The sequence below is a fragment of the Pocillopora damicornis genome, chromosome 14, assembly GCF_964200805.1.
Source record: "Pocillopora damicornis chromosome 14, jaPocDami1.2, whole genome shotgun sequence".
Lineage (NCBI taxonomy): Eukaryota > Metazoa > Cnidaria > Anthozoa > Scleractinia > Pocilloporidae > Pocillopora > Pocillopora damicornis.
The window spans coordinates 12,228,237-12,248,134 of record NC_142683.1 but is presented as its reverse complement, the minus strand read 5'-3'; the positions used below and the strand labels follow the sequence as shown (position 1 = coordinate 12,248,134).

The 19,898-nt window shown below is 37.4% G+C and overlaps 3 protein-coding genes across 3 annotated transcripts; 2 read left to right on the top strand and 1 right to left on the bottom strand.

Moving 5' to 3' along the window:
* The first annotated feature begins 3,204 nt into the window (after nucleotides 1–3,204).
* Nucleotides 3,205–8,460, top strand: LOC113683326 (uncharacterized). Its single transcript, XM_027200565.2, has 2 exons — nucleotides 3,205–3,361; nucleotides 5,392–8,460. The coding sequence occupies exon 2, from the start codon at nucleotides 5,394–5,396 to the stop codon at nucleotides 6,489–6,491; it is 1,098 nt and encodes a 365-aa protein (XP_027056366.2). The 5' UTR covers nucleotides 3,205–3,361; nucleotides 5,392–5,393; the 3' UTR covers nucleotides 6,492–8,460.
* Nucleotides 8,461–9,190: 730 nt separating this feature from the next.
* On the bottom strand, nucleotides 9,191–11,369 carry LOC113683319 (uncharacterized). The gene is made up of 3 exons (XM_027200553.2): nucleotides 10,959–11,369; nucleotides 10,171–10,626; nucleotides 9,191–9,858 (listed from the first exon to the last, which is right to left on the bottom strand). The coding sequence occupies exons 1-3, from the start codon at nucleotides 11,308–11,310 to the stop codon at nucleotides 9,446–9,448; spliced, it is 1,221 nt and encodes a 406-aa protein (XP_027056354.2). The 5' UTR covers nucleotides 11,311–11,369; the 3' UTR covers nucleotides 9,191–9,445.
* Nucleotides 11,370–11,940: 571 nt separating this feature from the next.
* Nucleotides 11,941–19,875, top strand: LOC113683321 (zinc finger CCCH domain-containing protein 15). The gene is made up of 13 exons (XM_027200557.2): nucleotides 11,941–12,082; nucleotides 12,164–12,235; nucleotides 12,317–12,349; nucleotides 13,503–13,526; nucleotides 14,270–14,354; nucleotides 14,556–14,717; nucleotides 15,508–15,599; nucleotides 16,253–16,429; nucleotides 16,746–16,814; nucleotides 16,940–17,020; nucleotides 17,494–17,601; nucleotides 18,274–18,444; nucleotides 19,071–19,875. The coding sequence occupies exons 1-13, from the start codon at nucleotides 12,008–12,010 to the stop codon at nucleotides 19,245–19,247; spliced, it is 1,326 nt and encodes a 441-aa protein (XP_027056358.2). The 5' UTR covers nucleotides 11,941–12,007; the 3' UTR covers nucleotides 19,248–19,875.
* Nucleotides 19,876–19,898: the final 23 nt, after the last annotated feature.

Sequence of the window (19,898 nt, the reverse complement as noted above, 5' to 3'; positions counted from 1 at the left end):
AAATTGAAATTTTGAAAGTTGGTTTTTGTTTGTTGTTGTTTGTTTTTCTCTCAGTTGTGACCAATTGGTGATTTCTCCCCGCGATGTCAATACATTGCCACGCAATGAAGTGACGACAGTAAAGAAAACTACTATCTATAATCTAGGATAAACTTTGATCTGAGACAAGATTTTCAACAAGTGTCTTTGATGACTGTTCAAAGAACTTCTTTTGGGATCCTGGAAGTTTACGAGTTGAGCAAACCAAGACCTACAATTCTAGGAGAGAAAAAAAAAACAAAGATAAAGCGCAACAAGAGTAATTCAAAACAAAATCAAATAACAAAAATTATTTTTTCTCAGAGGGCTTGGTAACGAATCCTGCAATCTGATTGGTTCTTTGCGCGGTCCGCATTTTCCTATCTCTGCCCACGGGCAACGGTAACGCTTTCGTGAATCGTCGAGTACATCCCTTACCTTCGCTGCCATTTTTCATAACTATATCTCGTTTTTCCGGCTGGGCAGTATTTTTAAGAAAAGACATCGGTCACCACCTCAAGCCGATAAATAACTTATTAATCCTCTGTTTTCTCTCTCTAAAATCACTTTGGTTGACAGAAAAATATTGGCTATGAAATGAATTTGTGTACGCAAAAGAGTCATTAAATTGGTTGACAAGCGGCCTAAAACCCGTCTGTAATTAATTCTAATCCTTCACAAAAAGTACCTGGAAAGTTAAAAGGTGAGGTATTTGATAAAAGTTGAATTAATCGATGGAACTTTCATTCATTTAATATCTGGATTCTCTCAAACAATTTGTTCGTAGCGAAAGGGCGAGCGAAGTAAGTTTTCAGTCCTACAACAAATGTACGCTTTCGGTGAGTCTTCCCAAGTCCGTTCAGTTTGGATATTTGTACCGTAAATTGCACAACAGAAACTGAAGGAATTGAATGAGAAAAAGCTACATTAAATCCCCTTGTGTCTCGTTAAAGCGTCTTATTCGAATTTAGTTTTTGTGGAGGAAAGACCGGATTTACACACGCCATTGCAGTAAACAAACGAGCGAACTCTCACAACTTCAAAATTAAAAAAATGAATTTACTTACAATTCCTTTCCTTGCCATTAACTTACTAAACAGAGGTAAATCTTCATACATTAATTAATCGTCGATGAGAGTGAATAATTCTTTCCGTAAGATCGTTGACAGCTTTTGAAGAAATCATTGTCGTGACAGTCCTTACCAAACTAGTTCGCTGTTTTTTTCAAAAGTATACTAGTGTTAATCTTTCTTACGCCCTCTCTTATTGACAGGTGTCAGATTGTGACAGATACTTATAAAAATAATGTTCCAAAGTTTGATGGAAGCCTTTTAAATCACCTTTATCGTTACGCAAATAAAAATGTTTCGGTGAAGCTCCTCTCTTCAATTTGCATCACCTCTATTTCAACTACCATTTACTAGCTCAAAAATTGTTGAGTTTATGGAAGATCTTGCTGGAATTACAGCCCTACTTCTGAATTCTGGTGGTCGTAGCGAAAGGGCGAGCGAAGTTTTCAGTTCTACAACAAATATACGCATTCGGTGAGTATTCCCAAGTCCGTTCAATTTATACAATTGTACTGTAAATTGTACAGCAGAAAATGAAGGAATTGAATGAGAAAAAGCTGCTTAAACCCCCTTGTGTCTCGTTAAAGCGTCTCATTCGAATTTAGTTTTTGAGGAGGAAAGACCAGATTTACACACGCCACTGCAGAAAACAAACGAGCAAACTTTCACAACTTCAAAATAAAAAAATGAATTCACTTACGAACAATAACTTTCCTCCCAATTTCCTTAATGAACGGAGGCAAATCTTCGTACATTTGCATCACCTCTATTTTAACTACCATTTACTCGCTCAATAATTGTTCTGCTAAAGGAAGATCCTGCCGTAATTACAGCCCTAAATCATTCAGTTTCTTTCGGAAAGAATTTCGTTAAGTTAAAAAAATAATAATAATTAAAATGTCATTCACCTGCCTAGGTCAGTTTGTCCTAATTTAAATGTGCAACTTATAACTCAAAAGTTGCAGAAAATTAGAATTTATGCCGTAGGTTATAAATTTAAAGGAATCATCCAAAACCTGCTGCCTGAATGAATTCGAATTTATTTCCTCCACACTGGCTGTATTCAGTGCAATATTTGAATCTCACGTGTCACTCAGAGTTAGCGTTCATGTGCTCAAAAACTGGGTTATATTGAATGTCAAACAACCGCAGCCGGTCTCTGCGCCTGGTTCTGAAAACATGTAGTTGTGATTAATTTTATTGCAGCGACTATCGTGCAATTTAAACTAGTTAATAAACTATCCAAATGACTCTGGCATCCTATAACTTTCTCTCAGTCGCTTAATGCTTGTTCCAGCTATGATGGAGACAAAACGCTGGATGAGGTGATTCCCACACAATACTGAAAACTGATAAAGCAAAGTTCGCTGCGTATGATGGGAAGAGACGCACGTCGTCCCATCACTCCTTGCGCAACTTTAACACAAGGCCTCTTCAGTGCAATGATAAGGGAAAAGGGATGCGTCCAAAAGTTACACAGTTCGACTATCGAGTGTTTTCCGACGCTGTTAAGTTTGGTTTTCGATGGTTAAAATTTTTTCAAAGAAATTTGCAGAGTCGGTAATCTTTTGGTTCCAAATAAATTTTTGTTCTGCGACCTAAAATCGAAAAAATTCCAAGATGTAAAGATTGCTTGATTATAAATTGACCCAGGATAATTGAAGAGTAAACATTTATATTCCACAGTAAAATGTTCTTAATAAATAAACTGCAATGTCGTATATATATTGACTCGGATTCAATAGTCTAGATTCCTTAAATTTCCACCGTTCCTCAATGCCATTTTCAAGGCTTTCTTTTTGATAAATCACCGAGAATTATATTAACCTTTTCAGAGATAGGCTATTTCTGCAATACAATGTGATACACCATAATCTCAACCGTCAGCTTCCGCAAAACAAATATATTCTTGGCCGATCATTCAACGCACAACCGCAAAGTACCATTTACGTCGTCAAAAACGAAGAGATTCTCTTCGCATAAACACCGCCCGAGAAATAGCAAATCCCCGAGAATAAACATGTCTGTGAAATTACGCAGGCAATTTCGTCGCATTTCCAACAGCACCCGTTGTGTAAGTTACGTTCAGTGGACAATTACATCACAGATTTGGCCCGTAAATAAAATATTACCAGCAGTTTCGCTACACACCGCTGAGGTCACAGAATTCAATAAGAGTCTAAAGCCTTTTCTGCGGAAAATTCAAGTTTCTTGAGGATTTTTTTTTCTCGTGAAATAGTCGCAGTTTTTTCTGCCGACAAAACAATTAAAAGGTAGGTAAAATTTGTTATATTCTGCAGAAATTACATAGGTTTGTATCTGTACGGAATGGATAACAAGTATCTCATGACCGCGAGAAGATTTTTCCGCCAGTTTAAAAACATTTGTCCTTAAATGTACTATGAATTGATTTCCCTTAATTAATCCATATTTGGTGAAAATATGGTGAAATTTTATTTTTTTAACTCAAAATTTTAACCCGAACTTCTTTATGTTAGCAGTAAAGATGTTTAAGGTCTTCATACGCTGGTGGCAGGATTGTTTACCAAATTGGCGGATCAAAACATTATCAAGATAAATGATTCAGGCAGGACCGTGGCATAATCAAGGCCAGCGACTCGAGTGAAAACAAAAACTTAAGCCAAGTTTTTCAAATGAAAGATTTTTTAATATCATGAATTTGTGTTTTCACCTTAATACTTCACGAAAACGTCAGGCTGTCTCAGCAAGTGTTTTAATTTATCCGAGAAGCTTGTAGACTTCTACTTCTTAGGTGCTAAATGGGGGTCCAAACTGTCACAATCTATATTCCAATATAAGCCAGGAATATTTCAGTTAGTTTTTTTACTTTGGTGGCAAAAATGTTTTACCTAGAATAGTATGAAGGCTTTCATTATCTGAGCGTAAATTTAACTTGCAAACATGGATATGTATTTGGGAAAAAAACTGCGCAATATTATACCAAATTTGAACTGCCACCATCCAACTTTCTAACCTCTCGCGAAAATGGCAAAGTTACAGTATTTAAACTGATTTTTTAAGCCAAACTCAGTATCTGTGAAGAGCAAAGATCATTTCCAAAGTAGTAACGAATTGGTCGAACGAACGAGGTTGTTGGGGCGTGTCATCTATGTCAACAAACATATCCATATTAAAACTTACGTACCCGAAATAACTTAGGATAAGAGAACTCATTCCGTTTCCCGCTTATTTGAGAAAGCTGTTTGTGCTTAACCTACAACAAAACATTTGATTCTCTTGGATGCATTTCTAACTCCATTTCGATTCCACGTCGCGGAGACCCTTAAATTCATCAAGGGAACACACTTCTATTCTCTCGGGAACTCAGCCCGTTTCCCGCTTATTTCAGAAAGCTGTGTTCTTCACCGTTAACAAAACATTTAATTCTCGTGGATTTATTACCTAACTCCTTCCCGATTCCACAAAGCTTTACGGGAAACCTCAATAAACTTCAGTCAGTTGGATAGAAACAGTTGAAATCAAGAGAGCGATAATATTTTTTTAAGTTTTTAAATGTGCATAATATGTAGACGGTCCTCAACGAGGAAAAGGAGACTTTTTATCTCTATACAATTTCAGTGTGCTGACTATTTATTTCACTTTAAAACCGACACAGAAAATACGAGATAAAGGCTTTTGCTTCTGTTAAATCGTTGTATCAATGATTCATCTCTGGCATATATCATTTGATATCTACCGTTGTCCCTTTAATCTTAAACCAGCAGATTTAATTTTTTCCAAATCCCACTCTGTTTCCGTTTATTTCATTCAAACGTTGTTTCAATGTAGAAATGCTATCCAATCATGCGCTATATTCAGATGTTCTCTGACTAACACGTCCAGGTTTAAAAAATTAGCGATCCAAGGGGAACGAGAATTGATAAACAAGGACATTCAAATTTACTGCGATGATCACATTTCCACTTTCATCTACAACCGCAGTACAAATATGAATTATTTCATATAAACTCCACAAGGACATTCAAGGTGAAAATCTATAATAGTAATAATAATAGCACTTTATTTATATAGTGCTTTTTCTATGGCTATACAATATGCCAAAGAGAGAAACAAATATTTCAAATAAACAGAAACTGCTAGAAAATGCCAACTGGCAGAAAGCATACCAGTTGGCTATTTACACAACGAAGCCGATAGGTAAAACTCGGGGTGCTCAGACTTGAACCTGGGATCACCAGATTACAAGTCCAGCGCCCTTTCCACTCGACCATGCCGCCTCCTATGATATAACCAATGTTTTATTTCATTTTTTTCTTTACAGGGATGCGTTTGAGTCTCCCGTTCCTTGTGTGCGCTATCGTCGCCTCTTTGCATTACAGCACAGAGGCTGAGCGATTCTCCAACTCCAGATACCTTCTGGGAAGAGCTCTTCTTAGAAGAGCGCGGGAGATCAATGAAACGAGAAGCAATGGTGACGAGTTAGAGGATGAGGTGTCGGAGGAAGAAAGGGAAAGAATTCTGCAAACAGAAGCTGCGGAAGACATATTCGTTGGCTCCGGAAATCACGTGTATGAGAGCCAGGGGAAATCGGAGACTTCCGGCTCTAGGCGTGATGAAACTTCCGGCGATGAAGGCAAACAGGTCGAGGAATCGGGAAATGATGAAGATGGTCCCAATTCCGGTGACAGCGGCGAGGGTGATAAGAGCGATGATGATGAAAGTGATGACGACGACGATGAGGAGAAAAGTGAAGATGATGATGATGACGATGGTACAGAGACAAAAAAAGAACAAGAAAGTTCAGACGATGAGGTTACCAGCGGCTCAGGACTGATTGAAAATGAGAACGCTGCAAGGCGTAGCGAGGACGTTTCCGGTTCAGGCTCCGGAAGTGCGCAACAAGATGATAACTTGGACCAATCGGGGTCGGCAGGAAGTGGCGTTGAGGCGTTGACACCCGCATCAGCATCAGGAGATGAGGCTAGCGGAGTTGCAGTACAGAGCAGTGAGAACAACGTGGAGGAAACTGCCTCAAGAAAATCAGAAATTGCTACAGTTTCTGGAGAAAGTGAGGACGAAGACGATGATAGCGGAAGTGCTGAAGTCATAAAAAAGGGGATCGAGAGCTTGAGCCGACTCTTAACGCCAGTGGCCAGCGGTTATGAATTTGAGCTGTACAGCGGTAGTGCAGCAAAACATGACAAGGAACAGGAAAGCCAAGCCGAAGGTGAAAGCGAAAAAGGAGAGAGCTCAGATGCAGAAGAAGTCCATGTCAAGCAGTGTAAGAGGGTATGTGAGGACCCCATGACATACGAGCAGTGCGCAGTTCCTCGATGCGACTATAAAATGGGAACCATCAAGGATTTGTGCATCTATTTATGTAAGCACCAGACCCCTGTGTGTAGACAAGAATGTGAGTAAGGTATACCTTAGCAAACCTCATTTTGCAATGTGAATTATTCATAAGGTTTTGTCTCGGTTTCATTACGAGGCTCTAAGTGGAAGCCTGTGGAATTTGGCCTTTCTAGGCCCTAGGCCCTGAAGTAATTTGTTTGTTAAATTCGCTATTGAGGGCCTAGGGCCTGAGATGGGGTAAATCTAATGTAATGATAGTGTTATATCGCTGGCTTATAGCCTTTTCATTCTTACTGTTACGAAATTTATCTTCTGACTTTATTAATTCCCACAGACGGATCTCCTAAACTTGCATGTCAAACGTATGCCATTAAGCCGTAGCGTTAGCTACAAGGTACAACAGAATAAAACAACTTTCAAAAAATAATAACGGAATTAGCACAGAAGTGTATTTTAAGGGAGTTAAACAAGCAAGATATTGCCTTTTTATCTCCTTTTCAAACACGTCAGACAATTTTCATTAACACAAGCAAACAATTTACAGCAGAACTGCAATTTGAGTGTTCAATATAGACTGCCAAATGGAGCCTTACACTGAATAACGAACGTTAAACTTTTGAGTAAAACACGCTTCGAAGTTTGAGGCCGCGATATCTCCGGAGAAGTTCACAATCTTGATAGGTGTAAGCACCAAAGTTTTCCTACAACTTGTTATCAACGGTTCATTTTGCAGCTCACAAAATAAGTGAATTTGGTCGTCTTTTTAAATCAGACGTAGAGGCAAACGAAAAACCCTTGTTACTTAAACAAAACATAATAATGACGGTACTATTCGACAACGCTTGCTCACAAATTAATGACAGAGATAAAAAAATTATTAGTTCTTGAGGCTATGTGCTTAAAATAAAGATAAAAATTAAATATTATCGGTATCAAAACCGAGCTTTGGGTCATCAAACCCACGATCGTTCAGTTTTAAAGGGGTTGCATTCGACAACCACCTGTTAATGTTTATCGGGTGGTCTAAAATATATAAAACCGTCACCCATGGTGGCTCTCTGTAGTTATTGAACGACCTGGGTACAAAACTTTGAAGTGATTTGTTGTTTTCGTATGCGAAATATGTAAAAGTAACGCAGTCAAAAACATTGAGGTTTTTTACACCTAGATTTCTTACTTTTAAAGACTAAGGAGTTATCGTTATAATGACTTAAAGACCCTTTGACGGGATTACGTAAATGGTGAGAATACGTAAATGGCGGGAATACGTAAATGGCGGGAAAAGACAAACGGCGACAAGCGAACTAATTCTTGGTCCCACATTCATCTTGTCATTGAAAGAACGAGTCAATCTGGTGACAAGAATGACCCAATAACGGTTAGGGTCCAGGTCTCTTCGATAAATTCCTAGACTTAATTAGAAATATAACATAAATTAGAATACACTACAAGAGGTTTTAGAAATACTCTTGGAAATAAAGTTGTTCAGATTAAGATGCAAGCTGTCATTGTGCCATTTAGGGTTCTTTATTTTCCACTAAGAAAAAATAACGGTATTCACTTTAAAAACATTTTTAAAAAATTCCCCCCCCCCCCCCCCATTTCACAAGTGTTTGGACGCAAGCCAACGGAAGTGAGTCGAGTTCATCAGATCGAGGCTTGCGGAAATTTTTTTCTGCAGGAGTAAAATGAATGAAATAATCTTAAAAAGTCGAGAATTGACTTTTACGGTATGGCTTCTTTTGTCTTCTAATTAGTTCTATCCAGAAAAGCTACTTAGTTATGCGAATATAAGTAAGAACAATGCTCACGAAAGAAGAACTTGTTGCTTTACAGTTTTTCGCGTTTGAGATTTATCAGTCAGTCTCAAACTTGAAAACTAAATCAAGCCATTAATCTCAAGTCTGCAAATGGGCCATGGAAAATGGGAACATTTTAGTAAGATCGAAGTTATAGATAGCTTTCAGGGCTGTAGCTATATTAAGAAACTGTAATAAATCTCTATGTCAAATAAAATATGTCATTCAAATATTAATAGGTGTGCATATTACCGGTTAGCTCATGATTTTTAAAACAAACAACTAAGAGAAGGAAGAAGAAGAGAGGCAGTTTGTTTAGTCACAAGAAAGCGCTAGGTTGCTCAGCAAGATTCAAAATGTTGACGTCCGCTGTCGGCATTTTTTAATAAATTTGAAACCGTTCTGGAATAGAATAGGTTAGGTCACACTTTGGAGTCTCAAAAAGTGGTCAGTGTCACATGGTTTCTCTGGCACACTTCTTATTCCCTTCTGAAAATGGTGACTAATCTCGTTGAGCATTATCGGACGTGAGGCAGGAAAACCGGGTCTAGGGCATGGGGTCGAGGGTTACTTTTCTGGTACAGTTCCTGGAATAATTATATTGAAGCGAAAAATGGCTTTCAGTTTTGAAATTTCTAAGCTTTTCAAGTTGTTTTCTAAGAGACTTAATTTAAAAAAATTAGAGAAAGGTCAATCTAAACAAGTCTAGTGAAGAATTTTTCCTGAAAGTTTCTCAGTGTCCTAGCCCCGACCTGAAATCAAAAGCTGGCTACCTCAGAGGCAATCCGCAGCTCATTTAAGGATTTGTCCCAATATGTTCAATATTAAAGCTACAGAAATAGTTTTCCTGACGAAAAATGTTCCGGGTTAGATGTAAATTTATCTGTTGCGTGAAAAAAAGAATGAAATCAAATAAAAACAACAGCAACAACAACAACAAGAAAACAAACAAATAAAACTTCCGCGTTTCTATGTTTAAATTTGGGTATGACGTTTAATAAATTTATATTCCTTCAAACAGCTTTCAGTGTAACATTAACAAGATTTGTGCAGGATCTATTTATTCAACACAAGAACCTCTCAATGTAACGCAAGGACCAGAAAAGATAGGTTTTCATACATCAGGAGAAACTTATCAACTTACATTAAATTCCGCTCTAGGTTAGTCTTAGTTTTATTTATCATATAATGTCCTCTATCTTAAATCGTCTGAAATTTATGTTACACATGGAAAAATTCTTTAGAAAACTCATTACCGTTTGAAACTAGTCTCTCATTGATCACTGGTTCTTGAATGCTCCGCAGGCGATCATCGCTCAAATACTTTTCACCGTTTCCTCTTGACATTAAAGATTTTGAAACTAGGTTAAAAGGTTTCACAACCAATTCCTTTGGAATTGCGTTCACTGTGAAAGTTTTCCAACGTGACCCTGTTGACTCAGCGGGCTCTTTCATCATTCCATATATGCTTCCTTGAGCTGACATGATATTCATTGTAGATACCTCAAACTCTGTATCGCGTACTCCTGTAGCTGTAGTTGATGCTTTACTATGGATGATAGTATCTGTCGTTGAAACTGGCATAACTGTAGCCGTTGATTTTATAACTGAAGGAGAAAGAGGACCATTTTGACCTAGATGGGGAGAGCAAAAATCATAAATACTCAATGTTTGATATAATTTGTTACAGTATTGCGCAAAGGTGGTGAAAACGAAATGTGCGAATTTCGTTCATTTTCGAGAAGTTACACCACGGTAAAAATGCACTATTTCTTCCAGTTCTCGTGACAGAGCGAAGTTTTTAGTTTGCTTTGTAAAGTGTTTATTCATTGACCGTTGCTCGAAAGTTCGCTCAAGAGAGTCAAAAGTATTCTTCGAGTGATATTATGATAATGTACTCGAAATCCAAACTGGATCTACAGCATTGGCGAAGGACAACCACTTACTTCCAACAGTTTCAGGTGGTGAAGTTTCTCGGGAAGATACGATCCCAGCATTGAATGCCTCGTTTTTCATCGGTACCAAAGAGTAAAAAGGTTTCAAATTTTCTTCACGATGTCCCAAACTTTGAGCCCACGACACAATGGGGCTTGATGGGCTTTGCGGAAATTGTCCCGGAAATCCAAGGCCTTGAGCATTCGATAGACCCACCACTGAACCTTGTTGCATTTGTGCAAACTGATAAGCATTGTAAAATGGTGCGTACAGAGTAAAGGGCATGTGAAGTGAAGTTTGTAAAGGGACAAATGGCATTGGTGTATACAGCTTAGGATTCAAGGAGCTACTGACTGAGGAAGAAGCAGGTAGTTGATTCAGCTCTGTTTTTGTTGAGGATTGGATGTGACGCTTGTTGTCTGACTTCTTGGAGGAATGCTGTTGTCTTTTGACATGAACTAACAGATCTAAGAATTAAAGAAGATCAGGAAAAAAATTGGTAGCTGTATTATAGAAGAAGATGAAGTTAAAATTGAAGATAAGGGTTTATTTTTGTTTGCTTGTGTCACACTAGAATTTTCCTCATTCCCCCCTTCCTAAACTCTCTATAGTGTTTTAATGTACCTCCCTTAAAACTCTGTTAGCAACGACTGATCCCCAATCCGCTCCGCCTGAAATCTAAGTGATCCCCCAAAAATCCTCCCCCCTCAAAGGCGATAAATAATGTTCTGGTCCTTTACTGAACAATTTTTTTCTATAGAAGCAAGATGGAATTAAAGATGAGATAAGAGGGACTTACCTTGTCTTCCCTTCCGAAAATAAGGATGTTTAAATTCGCATTTTGAATACAGCGAAAACGGAGATGATGTCGCCCGTTTTCCATATTCTGTGACTTTTCGGAACCCGTACAAGTTCAATTGACGGACAAAACTCGCAAAGTGTTTTGTCTTGAAAAGTCCATTGGATTTATTGTTTAGAACCTCAGAAATGAATCTCTGAGTGTTCGGAATAACAAGGCATGTTCCTTGGGCATTCCAGTGAATTTCGTCTCGTTTAGGATTATTAACAATCCACCATAGTTTCTCTGGAAAAGCCAGTAAGGTATAATCCGATTGCCTGTCTGGTACTAAATAAGAAGAAACTCTCGCCATTGAAAAATTTTTCAGTGAAAAGAATCTTAGCTGCACGTTTCTAATCCGTTGTTTTCGTGTTTCCATGGAATTCTTAGGATTCTAACATGACGTATGAATGGCTCCGCAAAAGTAGCTGTGATTGGATAAAACTGCGCGCGTGCGTAGTGATCAATGCTGATGCGTTCGAAAAAAAAACATTTCTTTAAAATGAATGAACTAGATCAACTTTTGAATTAATCGATTTTGCTATTGATTCCGGGCTCTTCGTCTGTTGCTTTCGGAAAACTTTCCATATGCGAAAAATGATCATTTTTGTTATGTACATCGAAGAAAACCGATCAGAAAAATAAAGTAAAGATAATCGAGGTATTTGAAAGTCTTATCACTTATGCACTTAAATGGCTTCCAATCTTTGAACTGTGTCGGTCAGTAGGAAAAAAATCTCAGTATGACTGAAATAAATACTTTATACCATGGAAAGTACTCAAAAAATTTTTATTCACTCGTTACGACGCATCAAGAAGTCACTCACCTTTTTTTGATGGAACATGTTTTGTTCCTTCATAACAGCTTTAGATGTAACCTTAAACCCCAAAGCACGAGTAGAATAATCACCTTCAGTTTCCCGCCAATTTCACTCTTGAGCTTTGCAAGGCTTTGTGGGTATCATCAGCTTGTGTGCGCTGCTTGCCGGGAAATCGTTGTATCCGCCATCATGCCACCGAAGAAAAAAGCAGCAAACGAACCATCGAAGAAAACCGATCAGAAAAAGAAAGAAAAGATAATCGAGGTATTTGAAAGTCTTATCATATTCTCGGATAATACAGCTTGTCTTCTGTCAACTTATATTTGTGATCTTTGTCCATTATAGGATAAAACTTTTGGCCTCAAGAACAAGAAAGGCAAGAAACAGCAGACCTTCGTAAAACATGTGACTCAACAGGTTTGCGGATTTATTTATTAATTTTCATGTTTTCCGGTTCTCTAATTGTCTAATGGTAACGCTTTATCTTTTTTTCATAAGGTGAAATTTGGTGGAAATCCCAGTGCGAGGAAGGTATGTGTTACACACCCAAAGAGAAGGCACTTATAATTTAAAATTAAACACATGTACTGTACGTATAATTTTATTTTGTGCTTATCTGAGTTTTTATGGCTAGTTTCTGAAAGTCTTTACTTTGGAAAGCAATGAATACTGTATGAACAATATCACTCAGCTATGATGATATTTGTTTACATCAGTGCGACATTATTAAAAATATTGTAAACTATGAAATAAGCTCACTGTGATTCATAATACGCAGACCTGATAGAACAGTTTTACTATCAAAAGAGAAATTAAAATTAAAAAAGTTGAAATTTTTATGCAAATTTTTCTTGATTTTTCTTGACTTTTTAACATTTAAGTTGAAGTTGCTATAATGTTACAAAGTAACAAAACAGGATTGTTTCATTTCAACTTCCTTTATTGGATCTCTTAATTAGGACCTGTGCCATGATTGGTCAAATTAGAAAGCCATATTTCACTGTACTGTACAGTTCACTAAATTCAAAAGTTTGTTTGAATGAAATCTTCCCCCTTCTGTATGAAGCCACAGATATAGGAAGTATCATACTAACCCTGATTTCTCAGTCTGTACTGTGAGTTACAGAACCTTGTATGGCTGGCATTCATTATGCTTAGGCCAGAAATCCACGTTGGCAATGCTCAGTCTGTAATTTACTGAACAGACCTTTAACTCACTTAGTTAATGGTATTTAAGCTCATGTGATTAAGTGTTAGGAAGCTTTCGTGTTCACCTGCAAAGACATCCTCTCTTTGATTAATGGCCAAAAAGGGCCCAGTTTTGTCATATTTTTCAACTTTTAGATTGGGTGGATTATTTGCATGTGAAAATTGATGATTTTTGATAAGGGTGATTTAGTATTAGCAACTGATCTGATAACGTAAATTGGCCACTGAAAGAGTTTCAAAGGTGAAGTTTTTACAATTGGCCCTTCATCAGAGGAAATGAAGAAGGGATAAACTCAAAACGTTAGCTTTTAAACTCTTTATGGTGGCCAAATTACATTATCAACTCAGTTAATAATACCAAATTACCCTGTTATACTCTCTCACCAATGCAGTACCACAGTTTCTTTAGAAATGTACCCCCTTTATTGATTATTAATTTATTTATTTTCTTCCCGTTTAACTTTTTATTGTGAAGCTTGCCCAAGAGCAGGACAGCAAGGTATCTGTACATTTTTCTCTTGCAAGTCATAAAAACAGTATATAACACTTAGACATAGCACTTTTAGGCCAAAAATTTCACATGTTTGTACCTTTTTTTGGTTAAGCATTAATTTGTTTGGAGGCTTGGCACATTAACTCCGCCCATGCTCCTTTAAATCGTGACGATGGCGGTCTGCTTCCTGACGCCTATTTACACCTCATCAGAAAAAAGGCCGCTAATTAGTGATCATATAAAAGGACCTCTTGTTGCAGCGTTTAGATCACCCCTGATGAAGGCACTAGACAGGAGTGTCGAAACGTTGGGTCTATGAATTGTAACTTCTTCGGTTACATTCTTTAAATCTGCAAACCAGTGTAGCTTCAAACTATGTCTGATTGTCCACCTGGTTGCCGTGTGAACTTTAACATATAACAAACATAAGTTTTGCATGTGAGGGGTGTTGAATGAGTCATGGAATCTCTTGTGAGTGCTGTTTGTAGGTATAACTTAGGAATGTCATTTCAGTTGCAGCAAAAAGGACCTCATTACAAAAATCTCTTTTTTAAAAATAGTAAGAACATTCACTCAAGGGACAGTGATGACTAGAAAAAGTTTCATTAGAATAAGAGTTCCAAATGCATTGTTTTTTGGTGCAGACTACAGTTTATGTCCCATATATGGAGATTTCTAGAAAGAGAGGCTCATCTGTCAAGGACATCGTGCAACTTTGGCGATAACTTTTTTTTAAATTGTTATTTCAGAAAAAGATTTCAGAACAGAAAAAGAAGGAACAAGATGATTTAAATCAGCTTTTCAGGCCTGTTATTGGGCAAAAAGTGTCTGCAGGTAAGTTTAGCAAGATTTAGACATCAGAAAACATTATACTGTTACAAAAACTGTCACAGAAGGTAGTGATCAGAATATTTTGATTAGCTCAGAGTCAGAGAATGCATTAAAATGCATAATACAATACTGAGAATGACCATTAAACCAATGACGATCTGTAAGTAAGGTGGTTTCCTAGATTTTATCATGGTACATCAACAGGTGCTGATCCCAAGTCAGTAGTGTGTGCATTTTACAAACAAGGCCAATGTTCCAAAGGTGACAAGTGTAAATTCTCTCATGATATCACCTTGGACAGAAAAGGGGAGAAGAGGAGTCTGTATGTCGATGCCAGAGACGTAGAGGAGGATGAGCTCAAAAATGGTGAGTAACTCAGCAGTAATCAGTTTCAAATGTGCTGGAACTGACAACTTTGTAGCCCGCAGCCATCTGTCCTTAGACCTAAGATACTGAATGATACTTTAAATAGTTGAAATTGATATCAGCTCTCAAATGATGATTTTTAATGAAAGCAGATTAGGATATGGATTGAGTGAAAATGAAAGTGATCGTTGCAGTTATGAACAATATTTAAGTGAATATAGGGCCTGAAAAAGTTCAGACCTGTATGAGATTTGAACCCATGACCCCTGTGATACCAGTGCAGTGCTCTACCAACTGCACTTATGAGCCCATTGGGAGCTGGTCTTAATGTTGGTTCCAAATTATGTTTATTCTCTTATTTGTCCATGGTTTTCCACATATGATTTTCACATATTCACAGTCATTGATATGGATTAAGTTGAGCAGAAGAGAGTTTACTTTTGTTTAAGGATAGTCTAAACCAAGTTTGTGTTAATCCTGGGCTACGGTTAACTGTTCTTGACCGAGAGGCTCCAGGGTATTAATTTTTTTGTTCTCAAGGAGTTTTTTGGTTTGAAATAGCTCTTATAGACTTTGGCATGATCATTCCTTTTATATATAACCACAACATAAATTAAATCTAGCCGACTGTGAATGTAATGTAACGCAGTATTTCGTAATTAGTGTTAGTGAATAGCATAAGCGTTAGTGTAATTAACTTTGTATTTGTTTGTATTATTCTAGTATTTGTGCTTTAAGTGAAAATAAAAAAAAAAAATGTTAAAAAAAAAATGATCATTCCTTTTTTCAGATACCATGGACAAGTGGGATCAAAGCAAATTGGAGGAAGTTATTGAGAAAAAGCATGGCGAAAAGGAGAAGTCAATGCCCAAAACAGAAATTGTGAGTTAAAATTTTTATTGGTTATCAATATTACATTTGTTTAAAATATACTTGTGGCTGGAGAAGGAGCATGACCAATTGATAGGTTAGCAGCTTGAGTTTCAAGTCCTGCTCTGACTGTAGACTGGCTGAATCTGTTTTTCTCTGCGCCTGACACACAGTTGTAAATTAATTGCTAACAGGTATGAGTCAAGCACACTGGAGTTTAAATCATGTTTTCAGGACTGCCAATCTGGAATAGTTTAGTTTCTTTCTGTTATGAAGAGAGTAATTAATTGTTACCTGAATCTGTCTGCCTTCACAATAATTTTGCAAACCTGTATAGATGTGTCTTTGAAACAATGCATTTAGTATTAATAGTTACTGATTTCAGGTGATAATTTTTTTATATATCTATAGACATTTTTATCTTTTATGTAACTTTTTGTAAACTAAGTTCTGTTTGACCCTTCTGTTGTAAAGCAATATGAACACATGGTTAGTATGTATTATTATTAGTATAAGTATTACTATTATTATTATCATTATTATTATTATTTTAATCAAACATCCATCTGCAAGTTGTGAAAACTCATGTTGTAATTGGTAAAATTTTCAGTGATGTCGTGGATTTTTGTAATACATTCCCATTTTTTCTCTAATTTTTTGTTCAGGTCTGTAAATATTTTCTGGAAGCTGTTGAGAAAGGACTCTATGGTTGGTTCTGGAGTTGTCCAAATGGACCCAAATGTATATATAGACATGCACTGCCACCAGGCTTTGTGTTGAAAAAGAAACAGGAAAAGGAGATAAAAGACGAAATATCATTTGAGGAGTTTATAGAAACAGAGGTGAGATGTATTTCTTGATTTCATTGTAATTTTCAGAGAACAATCTCTGGAGTGGTATGTTCACAATCTTTTGCAGCGTTCTCCCTTTCCTAAGCAGCACTGGTAAGATAAATTTTCAAATGGACAGAGCAACACTTTTACTTATTGAATTTCAAGAATTCTAAGTGATTTTAGGCAGTAATGAGAGGTCCTGCAGGAGGTAAATTTTACCTGTTACTGTCTGTAAAGAAGAATACTACCTGTGACATGTTTGATTTGAACATTTGAAGTCAATTTTCCATTTTTAATCGTTGTTATTATTTTTTTTGGCCTTTAGAGAGCAAAACTTGGTGGAAATCTGACAAAGTTAACATTAGAAACATTCCTCAAATGGAAAAAGAGAAAGGTAGGTGATCCATGTTGAATTTTACTTAAAAGCTACAGTTATAATTTTAGTACATGTAATTACAGTGTGTGTATTAAGAATGGAAAAATCTTTCTTGAGTGTGACATTTCGTTCCCTTTTACCAGTTAAAAGAAAAGAAAGAGAAATTTGAAAAAGAGCAAGCAAAGAAAAAGGATGACTTTAAGTCTGGTAGAATTGTTGGAAAGGTAAGATGTTCTGATAACTTTTGGACACACAATTGGTAGGTGATGTAGTGAGTGTCCACCCTAGCACTCCCAAGATCTCAATTGTAATTCTCATCACTGTCCACCATAGGATTTGTATGATGTTAGTTTGAAAGATTTTTGGGAATTTGATCAACTAACCATCCCCCAACTGATATTTTTCTTAATTCTTGTCACTTGTGTGTCATAGTGTACTGATATGTAATACTTATTGTATTGTATTGAATTACTAACTGTAATTCTCATCACTGTCTACCATACAATTCTCATGGTGCTACTTTGGAGAATTTGGAATTGGATCAACTAATAATCCCGTAACTGATATTGTTCCTTATTCTCATCACTTGTGTGCATCATAATTATTGTACTGATATTGTAATGAGAAATTCTATCTTGGTGTGACTCATAGGAGTTAAAGGGTTCAGGAGTGATGACCTGTATTTTTGCTTCTGTAGGTGAGTGGTCGTGAAGTTTTCTTGTTCAAACCTGAGCTGGTGGAGGCTGATGCTGATGATGATGAGGCTACAGAAGATATGAGCATTTACAGACGAGCGGATGATGGGGTAAGTAGTCTTTTGTGATAAGTCATTTACATTGACGGAAGTAATGTTTGCAAAAGAAACTTAACTTGAATTGAAAAGGGTAAGTTTTTAAAGAAACTGTGCTGTGGTTGCCGTGGGGAGTATTACACGTTACCCTTTACACTCTAAAATCAGTATGCATATTCTCCATACTGTTCTCTATACATTTCCTAAGGTGCGGACAAGGAGAATTTGTTTACCAATCAAAAGCTAATTGTTTACCAATCTTTTGTTGGTGATCATTTCCTTTATTCTCATGACCTTAATGTGTGATTCAGGGGTGATATTGTAGGAAGAAATTTGATGCTAGTCACTCTCAGGGATTTAAAGGGTTAATATGGTTTTGTCAATTGAGTTTTAAAATGAATTGGCCACCGTGAGGATATTCTGACGTTTCGAGCTCTGACGACGGGTAAATGCTCGAAACGTTAACTATAGAAACTCCTATGGTGGCCTATTACTTTATAAACTCAGTTGTTAAAACTAAATGATCTTGTTAACCCCCCTCCCCTTCCCCCACGTCAGTGTCACAGTTTCTTTAGAAACTTAACCCTCTCATACGAGACCCAGCTTTCTGCTCAGGAGAGCGTTTGGTAATGGCGGCACTCGTTCCTCTTTAGAATCTCTGAACTTCTCTGGTTTCTCTTTTGTTAGGACGAAATTGGTGAGGGTGCACCAGCCAGAGAAATAACGTTAGAAGAAATGAGCAGTGCCGCAAAGGAAGTCGACGGCACTGGTACAGTAGATGTGTCAAGTAGCGCTGCCGAGAGATTAAAAACCAATCAAGCCACTAGCGAAACTCTCAACGAAAATTCCGCTCAACAGGTGACTGTAATTCTTCTTTGCTCTTTCATGGATCCAAAAGTAATTGGTCAATTTCAATATAGGCTTAATATGTCGGACGCCAATTCTCAAACGTCCAAGATTTTGCTGATATATAATGTTTTCAGGGCGCTCTTTAACCTCCAGTTCACCCCTAAAATTCGCGAAGGAACTTTGCTCCTCTTTGAATACGCAGTTTTCCTTTGTTTATTCTCTTCTTTGTTTACACATTTTTGTTTTATTTTGTTTTTTTCGAAGTTTAAAATACTTGCTGTTCCTCCCCTCCCCCCATCACAAGAGCTTCATCTCGAAAGTCGTTTTCCCCCATGCAGCGACTTGTACGAAGCTGATGATGACTTTGCTCAGGTTGTAAAAACATTAGTGACTGCATCGGAAAACAGTCCTTTTCAGGACCACCCTCCCCCCTCCCCCCCCCTTCGAAACGTCAGCTTTTTTACCCTTTACGGTGGCTAATTTACGTTTTCAACCCAGTTGTTAACACTAAATTACCTGCTATACTCTCCCACCGACGCAGCACCACAGTTTCTTTAGAAACTTACCCCTTTATCCAGATATTGTTTGTTTGATAGAAAGTAGATTTGTTTGTTTTTCATTTATTTACCCCTCAGACACCCGACACGAGTAACGCCGATGAAAACGGTCTCGACGAAGCTTGCGGCGGAGCAGACTCACCGGAAGGAGACGTGGACGCTGCCCTCGTTAATGGAGTACCTTTTGAGGAGAGTTTGTTCGAGGAGGACGATATTGACGACCTAGAGCTTGAAGATCTCGAAATTGTCGATTGAAGACGTCATAAAACTCTTCAAACCACGAAATCGCTGAGAACCATCTCTGCTGGATCCGGAAATCCTATAGAATCTCCTTGAAGGCATTATCTGGCAGTGATTACATAATGGTCAACAGAGCCTGGCAGAAATAAATTGTTTCAATGAAACTTAGCAATTTGGGAATAGACCTCTGTAACAGAATTCGAATCTAGTACTTTTTCCCTTTGGAATGAAAAGGCCTGGGAGCTAATAGGACTTGTACCCAGGACTTCAGGTTTCAAAGATAAAGGTTTGGAAGACTGCCATCTTGAAAAGGGGCCATCGGAATGACTGCGGCCAGCTACACTGAATCAGTTGATTTACATTCCATTACCCGGCCGTCTCGAAAATGCCTACTAGGACATTCTCAAATTTAATGAATCACATGTTAACTAAATGACCAACATTCTTTTACACGAACGCGTTTGAAACGCGTTCAATTGCGAGGCGACTATGATAAATACTGTTATTTTTGTAGCCGAGAGGAGAGAAAAGGCGGTCGATGAAGATAATTTCATTAACTGCGTTCCTTCAGTGATACCGAAGGGAATTTTAAACGCGTCTCCCTCTTAATGAAATTCTTGCAATAAATCATCTCTAAACAGAATTAGTGTTTTTTCTGTCTCTTTC